Source organism: Rhea pennata, chromosome 1 (genome assembly GCF_028389875.1).
Source record: "Rhea pennata isolate bPtePen1 chromosome 1, bPtePen1.pri, whole genome shotgun sequence".
NCBI lineage: Eukaryota > Metazoa > Chordata > Aves > Rheiformes > Rheidae > Rhea > Rhea pennata.
Genome location: NC_084663.1, coordinates 32914570 through 32927840, shown reverse-complemented (window position 1 = coordinate 32927840; position 13271 = coordinate 32914570). Strand labels below are relative to the sequence as shown.

General features: G+C 36.4%; 1 protein-coding gene across 3 annotated transcripts; it reads left to right on the top strand.

Moving 5' to 3' along the window:
* Window positions 1–145: 145 nt before the first annotated feature.
* On the top strand, window positions 146–12914 carry PUS7L (pseudouridine synthase 7 like). Of its 3 annotated transcripts, XM_062583741.1 has the most exons (8): window positions 146–1397; window positions 2112–2271; window positions 5084–5279; window positions 5911–6009; window positions 7796–7877; window positions 9368–9645; window positions 11168–11221; window positions 11867–12914. In XM_062583741.1, the coding sequence occupies exons 1-8, from the start codon at window positions 503–505 to the stop codon at window positions 12191–12193; spliced, it is 2091 nt and encodes a 696-aa protein (XP_062439725.1). In that variant the 5' UTR covers window positions 146–502; the 3' UTR covers window positions 12194–12914. The 3 variants fall into 3 exon arrangements, with proteins under 3 accessions (XP_062439725.1, XP_062439741.1, XP_062439733.1); XM_062583757.1 differs by lacking the exon at window positions 5911–6009; XM_062583749.1 differs by lacking the exon at window positions 11168–11221.
* Window positions 12915–13271: the final 357 nt, after the last annotated feature.

Genomic DNA, 13271 nt, shown 5'->3' with positions numbered 1-13271 from the left:
AGGAGAAATCGGAAGTGCCTGTCTTTCCCCCTTTCCCATTGGCTGCCCGGCGCACGGCCCGCCTCCTGTGGAACGTCCCACGGCTCTCCGGGAAGAAGGGGGGAGGGGGGAGTGTCTCTCTTCTGTCCTGCCTCGGGAAGTTGGTACCGAGCGTGCGCGCGGTGCCGCGGCGGCCCCCGCGGAATCCCCGCGGTGGGCAGGGCGGGTGGTGGCGCCTCCTGGCGGCCGTGCGCGGGCTCGTGGGGGCGGCCGGGCCAGGTTGGGTGGGGGGCGCGCGCGCGCCGCGCCCGCCTGCTCCCCCCTCCCTTTCCTCCCCCCCCGCTCGGCCGCGCGACGGAGCCGTTAACGCAACCCGTAATGGCGGCGGGGCGCGCGGTCCTAGTGCCCCACCTGAGCGCCTCCCAGCAGCGTTTCCCTTAGTAACTGGTGGTCTCTCTCCGTTTTGTTTTGGTTTTCCCCCTTCCAGGTCGAATGATTTCTGGCGGGGCGCGGAGGAGGAGCCATGCTTCATTCCTTCAGTTACGTGACTGAGCATCTTGGCTTCTGTGGCACTATAAAAAACTCCCCAAGCGACTTCATAGTGACAGAGATCGAGGTGCCCGAGCACATGCGCGGGGATAGCCGGGCTGAATCTCCCCAGGAAATCCACGAAGCGCCGTTAGAACGAAGTGGTTTGTGTCTGCAGCAGCCCAAAAAGCTGAGAGCAGACCAGCCTGCTGCTGTGTGTGGCAGCCGCGACTGTGGCGGTGCTGTACCAGGCCCTCCCGAGACCGGCCCGGCCCGGGCAGGAGGAGACTGCTGTACCTCCCTTAACAAAATGCACTGTGAGAATGAACCTGAACTGAAATGTAGCCCCGAGGAAGCCAATATATTGGACTCTTTGTTAGGCAAGCCCAGGAGCGAACTGCTTAGTAAGTTTGCTTATGAGTTGAAGGCTGCGTGGAACTGTAATGCCAATGCCAGCGCTTGTGAATTCTCCTTGGGACCTATACTGGACAAGAAAAATCGAGCTGATTTACACAGTGCCATTAGACAGGAATTCCCCTTTTTAGTCACTGTTACAAAAGACAGTGAAATGACTGTAAAAGGAAATGCTGATTACAGAGAACTCTGTCAGTTAGTGACTGAAAAGGAGGCAAATGATTTCTTTAAATTTTTAGATGCAAAGCTGGAAAATTCTACGTTTTCTTTTGAGCCTGATGGAAACAAAGAGCACAGAAAAGTAGTTCACCACTTTATCAGTAGAAAATTTGGAAAACTTCTAGAAACAAAGTCTTTCACTGTGACAAATACCAATGATCAACCAAATATGTCAATAATAGTAAGATTTAGAGAAAAAAGTTGGTCCAGAAAAAGGCCTACTGGTGGTCTTCAGGAAAACCAAGATCTTTACACAGGTAAATATTAAACCTATAATGAAAGTGCCAAGTATTACGATGTTCTGTTGTAAGACTGAACCTCAGAAGAATTTTTTCTATGATATACGTACCTGTTTCTCTGACTGTTCTTGCCAAAATAAACCATTTATTAATTTAGTGAAGTTATATCAGTGGAAAATAAATATGAGATTAGTGAACCAAATTACTGCGGTGATTTACATAAACTGTTCAATGGGAATGATTGCCATTCTTTTAGCTTTGCTCTGTGTGAGTCTATGTATGCTCATTGTCCCTTGAAAGTAACTGGGGGATTTTAAAAGATGCATTTAGATGTTGGACAGGTTCTAAGGTCAAATCTAATTTATGATGTCGTTTCTTAAAGTGGTTCGTTTTTGGTATAGGATATTTCTAGCATTAAGTCGACACATTACATGAATTGTAGGACGTATTGCATTTTATCAAGTACTGTTTTTAAAGCCAGCTGTGGTTTCTGGTTGGTGTAAGAGTTTTGCTTATTGTCTCTTTGTTTTTCTCTTTCAGTACTGAAGAAGTCCTATTTCCTTTATTTTTTTTGGGGGGGGGTGAGAGAGGAAACAGGGTGGGATGACACAGTTTCTTTGCATTTTCCATTCTCTTGCAATTTGAAGGAAATACTCTGCTCCTCAGTCAGGACAGAACATCTGTATAATTTAAGAGCGTAGATTCCTAATAATTCTGAGATAATTGTTTCAGCTTTCACCCTTCAGAAAGAAAATCTGGAAACACTCGAAGCGATCGGCTTCTTGGCTTCTGAGCTTGGCATCCTTATTTCAGACTTCAGTTACACTGGCATCAAAGATAAGAAGGCTATTACTTACCAACCTATGGTTGTGAAGAAGGTGACTCCTGAGAGGTACTAAAAATCTGGGAGTATTCAGTGTAGGACATATTTTTAATATGTTAATAAATATGTTAATAAGTGTTAATAAACATATTTTTAATATGTTAATAAAACCTACTGAAATGTCCTTATAGCAATGTCTTCCCTTCTCCTGTACCAGAGCACAGCAGCAGTGGCTGTTCTGTCATTTAATATTTTTTGGGCTTAGAGTACATACAGTTTAATACTGAAGTCCCTCAGTGTAGAAATTTTAAGAAGAATCTATCTTTCTGTTTTAGAGAGATTCTCTTTCCTTTCTGATGGACTGAATGATAAGGATATAGTATCAAGGATATAGAGTTTGGTAGAATATATTGCTCATTCATAATGCTGATCAAAATGAGCTAGTTAATAGGTGGAAAGGCTGAGGAGCCTATAACTGACATGTCTTTCAGAGCATCATCCACTTTCTGCTTACCCCCAAATCTTAATTCTTCTGAGTCTGAATTGACGGGGAGGAACCATCCACTCTTTGAACTCACAATCTGACTGTTGTTTTGAAAGCAAATTGCTGCATCTTACCTCAAGAAGTGACTTACATAGTCGCTATTCTTTAAAGATGATGAAAAACATGCTGCTACCTCTCACTTCAAAAGAGATTGCAAGATAGATACACGGTCTACGTGCCCAGGGTTTCAGCTCATGTGGATTCTCTTCAGCCTTGTTTTTTTCACAAAGCAGCAAGTTCTCCTGTCTGCTACAGATAGAGAACAGGTTATTGATCCCTCTGTGTATGTAGCATATCTTCAATTACTTACATGAAGAAAGTTCAGCTGCATTCCAGCAGCCAAGTGCTAGGAGGGATCCTGAGAGAAAAGAAACGATGTTTTTAACTAAGGCAGACTTTTCCCTACATAGCCTAGTTGACTAACATTAAGAAATTAGGTGGATGTAAAATCAAGGGCAGAATTCTGTTCTCTTGCCTGCCCTGAGGAGGAAGCAGCGCAATGTGGTGCACTTAGTGTGCTATGATGACAAAAATTTTTGTAATCTCTCAGAAGGGAATGACTAATGAACTTTAAAAGAGCTCTTCAAGGAAAGAGAATCCGCTTTAAATAACTAAAATATGAAATTATGATATTTTATACACATTTATATATACACATATATATATATGTATATAGCATTAGAGCACTGAAACTCTGCAGTTAACTGTAGCAACTTTGTGCTTGGAATCAAGAGCCCCATGGATTCAGAAATGCATTCTCCTTTCCCTCGTCACTTCAAGGACATCATTGTTTAAGGGCCAGACTACAAATTCTTGAGAGCTCATTGACTTTGTAAGGTGATATTTAGTAAATAATATCTGGAAATGAGTTTATGCAGGATTGGTATCTAAGTCATCTCTTTTCCACCAAGTTAATGTATTAATTGTGGCAAGATAACAGTCTACCAGTACTTAAAATATCAGTTGTTGTCCTGAAATAATAATTTTAAATATTCGCTTCATTTGTGCTTATATCATGTAGTTTGACAGGTATTGGAATGAAGCAATTGGTTGGACATTGTCAAGGCAAGCAAATGAATTTTTTATTTTTTAATTGAAAAATAATTTATTGTTCAGTTCTGAAAATCTGTTTTCCATTAAAAAATTACTGTCTGTGCTCCAGCAGTCTACCAAACACAATTACTCTTTCTTGGACAGCCTTATAAAAACAAACTCAGAGCACTGATTCTCTTTGGGTATGCTTTCACATGCTTGTAATTGGAAGCATAGCTGACAGTTCAAATATTTGCCATTTAAAGTATCCACTTAATCTATTTGTTGTTACGGATAAGTAATAGTCATTCAAATCAAGGGAAACTTTCTGTAAAAGATACTGCATTCTGAGCAATATTTTAATAATTTTGTGAAATGCTGCTTTATTTTTATGCTGAGATACTAGTGGCTCAGAAGCATTTAACTATTTGATTTAAACATTTAAGCATTAATGCGAAGTTTTGCTAATTATTTCTTTTCAGCCCAATTTGCAATGGAATTTTACTACTGATATACATTTATGCTAGTATCAAACCCTAAAAACATAATTTTACCTTCCTTTATTTGCAGAGTATACTATTTTGTGGCCCAGACTAAAAACCCCTGGAAAGTTAAAGTTGATAAAGAGGCAGGAAGAAATAAGCTATGGTTTTGATTCCAGCCATTTTTGATGTTACTGCTGCAGAACTTAATGTATGTTTTTTTTTTACCTACTGAACTGTGTACAGTATGTGGCAAAAACAGGGAATGAAGAGGTGTGTCTCATACTGTGGACATACTGTTTAGAATGCATTTTCTGCCCTCAATGTCAGTGATGTCTTCTTTACTTAGTCTCATGTTCTAAATGGAGTACAATAGAAGTGGTTATTTATAAGCATCTGTACATTTTTAATGTACATTTTTAATAATTTAGTTTAGTTTTGTGTCTTTTTATAAAAATCTTAAACTGTTGTGTGTGGACTACCAGATAATATTTTGACAGTATGTGGAAACCTGTTGGGTCATGTAGTGTAGGTTCCTTCTTGGTTCTGACTAATGGATGGGATTAAAGAAGTTGTGAAGCTGACCACATGACCATGAATTGGAATAATACTGTCTCAGACAGTATAGGATTCCATAATATGAAAAATTTGAAAAACTCTGTAAGTGCATTTGATTTGATTTTCTCACAATGGTCCATTTTAATTTTCTTTTGAAAAGTTCTAAATGCTTGTAATTCTAGTGCAAAAATGAAGAAGACATTTATTAGAAGTTGTATTGCTTTAGTAGTGTTTAGTGCATAGTTTCTCCCAATTGTTTATGCAGGTTGAAAGAGATTGGAAGCAGAATGGAAAAAAAGGGAATGAGAATACACAACATCCATTCAGCATGCCAGCACCTTAGACTTGGTCAACTGAAAGGAAATCACTTTGACATAGTTGTGAGAGATCTGAAACATCACAGTCACGACTCTTCTGCAGATTTGAAAGAGAGAATATGTGAAGCAATAGAAAAAGTTAAGGTAAAAAATCCTTGTGGTTGTCAATAACGAACAGGATTGTAATTCCGTGCTATTAAAAATGTACTTTTTAAGAAAATGCTTATAATGGCACAATAATGGAAATCTTTCACATACTTTTGGATAATTTTTGGTATTTTATGTCTTTCCTTCATTATCCAAGGGACCAAAAGCAAAGTTTTCTTCTAAAGAGAGTCCATAGTGAATTTATTCTATGTTCCAGCACATAGAAAAAGTTCAGTTACATTGACTTAACCTGTAGTTGTATTTATAATACAGACGATTATTTACACAGGAGTGATTTAGTTTAATTCACTTAAAAAAAAAAAAAAAGAAAAAAAAAGAATAGAATTTCATTCTCTTTTTAGATGTTTCCTGTCTGTTTTGGGCTGGAGAAACCATCCAGATCCTTAACAGTAGCAAAGAACAATTTAGTATAAAGTACTGAAATCAGTGAAAATTAAGTGCTAAAATACCGTAATGAATCATGACTTATAGTTTTCTTCTATACCATTTCTGATTATAAACACTTCGTATACGTTTTTGATGTATATATAGCTGTATGTATGTTGTGTCTTCTTATTAATACCTGGTAGTTTGATGCTTTTAACATATTTATTCTTTCTAATTGTAGACAAAAGGTTTTGTAAATTACTACGGACCTCAACGATTTGGACAGGGACAAAATGTTCAGACAGATCAAATAGGATTGGCTTTACTGAATGAAAAAATGGTATTTTTATTTTGTAATTTAAGTAGTTACTGTCAACTTCATTTCACATTATCGTTGCAATGTCTGAATCTAGTTCTGGAGTGGACCATGTTAGTGAACAATTTCATCTGTGACATAGACCCGTATGTGTGCTAGAAGTAGTTACCAGATCAATTTTGACGACAACTCAAGCATCAAAATCTTAATGCTAAAACAAAAAATATTTTTTAACAGTAGATGCAATTTTAAATAGTTCAGGAAGTGATCTTTCTGTCTATAGTTGGTGTCTGAATGTTATTGTCATCATATCACTTCTCAGGAAAATGGCTCCATTCAGCACAAAGTTTGAATGCTAATATGATGCAATCTTTATATATTTTTTAATAATGATCTCGACTATCTCCTAACTTGTAACCCTTTTTTCCTGCTAGGGTTCTATATACATTTCTCCCTAAAAATACTACAAGATATTACATAAGATCATATGAAAGGATTTACTTTTTCAATACCACAATAAGTTACCTGCTGTGTAAGAAAATTGCAGCTTTTCATTATTCCTTGGCCATCTGCTTTAACTCTTAATTCTGAGAAAGTGCTCCTATGTAAGCTGAGGAGAATTTATTTGTTTAGTAATAATTCTTAAGAGTAGAGTCATATACTTTGCAATGTGTATCTTTCAGCACTGGAACAAGCTGCCCGGAGAGGTTGTGAAGTCTCCTTCTCTGGAGATCTTCAAGGCCCGCCTGGATGCCTGCTCTAGGCTCTAGGATACAATGCTCTAGGTGACCCTGCTTGAGGAGGGGGGGTTGGACTAGATGATATCCAGACATCCCTTCCAACCTTACCGATTCTGTGATTCTATATAGTGTTTGGTACAGGTTTAAAGCAATCAGGCCCCACAGAGTCAAATGAATACTGGAGTATCTTCCTCCTACTCCTCCTCTTGTTCAGATTCTGAGAAAAGTCAGAAAAACTAATCCTGCAAGTACAAGAAGAATCAAGGTTAGAGGGCAACCGACAAAAGTAATTGTTGATGTATCTGACATTTTGAATTCTCATGTTAGTGGTTGACACCATGTGTCAGTCCTTGCAGAGTAATAATTTAAATCTATAGTCTTAAATCAGTTACATTTAGTTTAAAACTGTAAGAACTGTTATTTATGTTAGAAGTGCACAGATACGCACTTCTTGTGCACAGTCCAATACTTAGCAATTCATCAATAAAAAGTTGATTAAACTGATCAACAGAAAGAGTCGCAAATAGGCTGGTATACACACTAGAGAATTGTATGGCTACGCTGGTAGTGCAAGCAATGAGGGCTGATAAAGTGTTTTCTCTGTCACAGTATCATCTAACCTAATACAGATCATTATTTTTTTTCTTTAAAAAAGTATTGTTGCCCCTGCCTGGGACTGTGGAAAGCAGTCAGTCTATATCCTGCATGAAACATGCTGAAGGGAAAGAAGGGGAAAGAAAATTTCTACTCAGGCTAGCATGATGGCATTCCAAAGTGGAGGAGTTTTAACAGGACTCTAAAGAAGAGTAACTGATTCGTTGTAGGGCTCTGAAAGCTTTTGTGTGTGGTCTGGGTAACTCTAAACTTTTCTTAAATTTGAGAAGAAACATAGCCACTGTGGTTTGCTGTCCATGCCATCTTCTGTGAAAGGAAACATTTGGCTTAGTCCTTGAAGAATTGATCGAATTTTGAGAGATTTTAGAATATGATAACACAAAAGATGTGTGTTCTTCTATTTGTGAAGCTTGTTAATGTTCAAATACAAAAATATAAATTGTTGATCCTTAAAGGTGGAAGCGGTGAAGTTATTCTTCACGCCTGAAGATACTGATGACCCTGTAAACAAGGCGAAAAGATATTTTCTTCAAACTGGTATGTCCAATTTTAAATTTCCTGTATATTTATTCAGGATGAGTATTGGGGGGGGCAGGGGGGACTATGGTTTTGCTGGATACTGAAGTGCTTTTTGTGTAGCTACTGCTTTGTACCACTTGCAGCCATTCCACTGAACTCAGTAGAGTTAGTCTGTTAAAAATGAAATGAGGATCAGGCCTTAAACGTTCAAGATAGTGGAAAATAGTAAATTTCAGGTGCAAGATGATGCAGAATCAAAGGCTTTCCATCTTAATACTGGAAGAGATTAATATAATTTCACAAAGTGATTTTAGCCTCATTCTATTTGTTTCCTTTTGGAATATAAACTTCTCTTCTGTAATTAGAAAGAATACAGAAATGAAACGCCATCTTGTATTCAGTCCCGATCATGTTTAGGCATCTAATTTTCTGAGATTTCTATAAAAATCTTAGCTCTTATTTTAACACCTTTGGACTTTGCTTTTTTATTTTATTTAATTCTGTATCTTCTTCTATGCTTTCTTATGATCTACGTTCTTTCTATCTTGAAGTAAGTCTAATGAAATATGCCAAGGACAGAAGTGTGCCTTCTGAATAAAATGCTATTTGTTATATTTATTGTTTCTATCATTCAACATAGTGTTCCCTCCACAGCTAAAAATCTTGGAATTGCTCTTGACTTTGTTCTTTTCCAATCTCCCATGTCTGTGAGCCTGCTTATCACTGTACATTGACAGCTACAATGTATGGCTTCAAGGGAAACAGATACATTTCATTAAACAGAAGAGATAAGATGGATCATTCTGTGCTGTACATTGCTATATGATACATGAAAAGCAAGTGATATAGACTCTGGAAATACCGATTGCCTTTTTCTGAAAACAAGAAGTAAAAGGCTACACAAAGGGCTCCTTCAGATACTTACTCTTAATGAGAAAAATTATGAAGGAAAAATATGTAAAATGTAACTTTTTAATATATAACTTTAATATATTTGCAGTACAAATCTGATAAAATATTTTTTTACTTGGGTTGAGGCTCAGACTTCCCAGTGGCCAATGTAATTTCTACCTGTAAAATAAAGAAATTTGGTTTCCTCTTATAAAACACTTGTTCTCAAATGATAAAAAATAGAGGTTTCAACTTCTTTTTTAACTTTTTTTTTACATTCAGTTACATTATCTTAAATAATGCTTTAGAGTAATGCACTGTGTTGCCAAGAAACTGCAAACTTCTTAGACTAAATAACTGAATGAGAGCAAGTTTAATATATACTGTATGATTTACAGAAAATTGAATTTATGGGAATATGTTGATAGGCTTATAAGATGGCATTTGTCTGACATAACACACTAAAGGAAATGGATTAATAACCTAAAAGCATAAAGATATTAGACTGATACATTTTTTCCTGTATAATTATTTCATCTTCTTAAGTATATTTTTTCCTGACAGGTAACATTTGAAAAATCAGTGATTGCTGATATGGTTATTTTTGTTTATATCAGAAGATGCAAAGGGCACACTCACAATGCTGCCAGAGTTTAAAGTGAGAGAGAAGATGATGCTACGTGCTTTGAATCGCTATGGCATAAACCGTGAAGGTTGTACCAAAAGCTGGCTCAACATTCCTCATTCCATGCGCATATTCTACGTCCATGCATATTGCAGTAAAATTTGGAATGAAGCAGCATCATATAGGCTGAAGACTTATGGTTCAAAAGTTGTTGAGGGTGATCTAGTCCTCTCTGAGGACAACAATGAAAACTTTTCCGTAAATGACAAAGTGAGTCTTTACAAAATAGATTTTGTACAAGTTAACTTAATGCATTTTAATACATTAACATAGGTCAGACAGATATTCTAATGCTTTTATTTTGATTCATTCATTTTAGTAGTTACTATTTGTGACAAGGTGAAAAAAGTGATGTAGCTCTTTTTGATTTACCACAAACAGGCATATATGCTAGATATATATTAGCAGCTCTTATCTATTCTGACAATTAATTTTATTCATGTGAGAAGAAGGAACATGGCAGAATTGATATATATGATTGATACATATATATGATATATATGAATTGATATATATGGAAGAACTTAGCCTGTGGGATCTGACTGGGGAGAGCCTTCAGAGTATTCTGGGTGTAACTATATTATCAGTCAGTGCAGGTCTGAGTCTTGTTCTCAAGCCAGATCTTCCCATTATGTACATTAGTAAATGCAAGCCCGTAGTGAAAGGTGACCTCAGACAGAAGTGGTAATCTTACTGCAGCTACACCGCCAAAGTATGTTTAGCACAAATTCAGACTCACATACTCAGTCAATTAGAATAGATTGACAATGAGCCTAAACTGTTAGCAACAGTTTGACAAATTGCTCCTAGGAAGCATTCCTCCTGGGAAGGTTTTGTGTCCACAATAGCAAAGGGCAAGGGAATGCTGCTTTTTTCCCCATAGCACGTTCTGGATGCTGTGTGTGGAGCTACAGGCAACTGAAAGGAACAAAAGTCAGCAGGGTATATACTGGTCGCAGGCTTTGGCATGCTGAAGTCCATTCTGAAACTATCTCTTCTCTCAGAGTTAACATTGCTTTTTTTTTGCCTTGTGAGCAGTTGTCTTTCTCCTGTTCATTAGGTAGAGTATAGAATTTTGCACTGTTTTACTGGTGAGTAAACAGCTGTGTGCATAGGCAGAATGTATCCCAGATTCTTTTGAGTGAATGTCTCATAAATATTTTTGAAAGCAGGAGCACTTAAAAAGTTGGTGAATAACCTTCCAGTTCTGTAAACAGTGGTTTCTATTTTCATTGTGAATTTACTTCACAAAAATTTTTAAGTGAATAAATGTAAATAAAATAGATCGAATAAATCAAATCCAATGAAAAGCAGAACTAGCACATTTAGTACTAAACTATTAAGTTTAATATAGATACGTTCTTATTTAACATAAGACATTTTGAATAATGTTTTTTCTTCCACTGATGTAGCATGAAATTGAATTGGCACAGTTAACTTCAGAAGACCAAGAATATGAATCTGGGGGGATAGTTTGCTGATTAACAGTGGCTAACATCAGTAAATATTTAACGGAAAGACATTTACCAGTAAATTGGTTATTTCATATTAAGCATCTCCATTGTTTTTTTGTAGCTGAAATAGATTATTTGTCTTTGTAACAGTTGAATAACCTTAGAACTCTCTTTTTAAAAGGAGATTTTGGGAGTACAGTACATAATTCAAAATATATTTTGTATGTTTTATAAAAGAATAAATGGCTTTTTTAAACACCTTTTTAAATCTCTGTCAGGTTCACATAGTCACTGCTTCAGAAGAGTCAGCTAAGAAATATTCTATACACCAAGTAAGTTGTCTGTATGAAAAATTCTGATTTACTAGTCTCTTTGATTAAAATATTTTATTTTAAAAATAATGTGATTAGCTGCTGCAGTCTTATTTCTTGCCAGAATGTGCATTAAAGTAAATACACATGTGAATTAATCCCCACTCTCATAACAAACAGAAGGAAAGATTATTAACTTTGTATTGGAAATATGTACAGTGTCATTTTTCAGTACATGGGCAATATTTGTCTTAAAGCTGAATCTAGATTCCATTAAAACTTTTTCAGTCTACTTCTGGAAAAAACATTCAGGAATAGTTGATATTCTAATTTTTGAAAGTTTAGAGTGTGTTGTGAAGTCTTACAAAGGAAATTCAGTATTTTTTAGCTCTTGTTTTTTTCCCAACAAGCAAACAAATTCATGTTAGTATATTTCTAATTTGTTACTGGAGTCCTGGCATATTGATTATTTTTTGTGCTTTTCATTTAAATTACATCCAAGATACCTGCCTTGCACAGCTTTATAGTGTGCAAGAGAAGCTGCTATTTTAGGCTATAAAACACAAAAATTAAACTCATTTAAATTTGTAATAGTATTTATTTAAAGGGACACCAGTCATATTTATTTCAAGTATGTTTCTTTTTTTTTCCTTTTTTTCTCTGAAGGTGGTTCTTCCAATGGTGGGGCACAGCATCAAGTATCCTAGTAATAAAGTTGGGCAATGGTACCATGAAAGGCTTTCTAAGGATGAACTGCAAATGTGTAAATTCAGAGTGCCTCCATTACAGCTGAATATACCTGGATGCTACAGACCCATTTTGAAAAATGTTCAAAATCTGTCATATTTTTTGGAAGGTAGTGAAAAAGAACTGAAAAGAATTGAAGACAACTACCTGAATGAATCAAAAGTATCTCTTCATATATCATTTGACCTTGATCCTTCGTGTTATGCAACTGTCTGTCTGAGAGAGATAATGAAATGTGACTTTTAAGATTTCAATTAATGAAACATTACAGGAATATTATACTAATGATGACATTTTATGTACAGTGCCAACAAAATGAGAATCACAGTTTCAAGCTAGTAGTATGGAAAATTAGTAAGACTGAGATTCATACTGATAGGAAACAAAAGACCTAATTCAAAAAAATTCCAAACTGAATGTGTCTTGGATGCGCTGGAGTAAGCATTGCAAACCTACATGTAATGTCAGATTGGCTTAATAAAGTTTGACCATGAGCTGCAAACATGAATTTCATGTTTGCATAGGCATCTGACTCACCAAGCCTGGAAAAATGTTTGCAGCAAACAAAACATATCCTCTCTCTCATTGTCGTTTCTTAAAAGCTGATTCATACTTAATACTGTTCAAGAACAAAAATCCAGCAGTTAAGTCACAAGATTACATTTTGCAGGTATCCAGTTGAAATATCACTGTACTGAAGTTCACCAGATCTGTTGTGTTTCCATTATCCTGAGTCAACAGTGCCAAGTCATCCTATGGACACTTGGACATAGTCGTACTATGGACACATCCTGTAGAATACTTGATAAAGCCTACAACTTAAGTTACTGCTACCAGTTCCGGCATTAATTAGTGCATGTCTTTTAGTTAGTGCCTATTCCACTAAGCTCCTCATGATCAGGTATGGGTATGCAATTAATATGATTGCAAAAGCATTTTTAAATAAAAAAAATTATTATTTACTGGATGCAGATTCTGTTCCTGTGTTACTGTAAAGCCTTATGGTGGAAAAGAATTTTTGATGGAGTCATTTCTGGAAGAACCATTTATATTTTTTAAAAAATTAAAAAAAATATTTATTTCAGGGAAGAAATGGATGACAAACTGCCTTCTATGATAAAATGAGTGGATTTGTGGATGACCTGAGAGCAGTGATTATTATTTACCTCAACTTTAGCAAGGCTTTTGATACTGCCTCTGACAGTATTCTTTTATCCGGGTTAGGGTGTTATGATCTGGATGGATAGAGAGATAGGTAAAAAAAAGTGGTTGGATGATCTGGCTTGCAGAGTGGTTAATGGGTCATGCTGTCCCTGGTGACAAG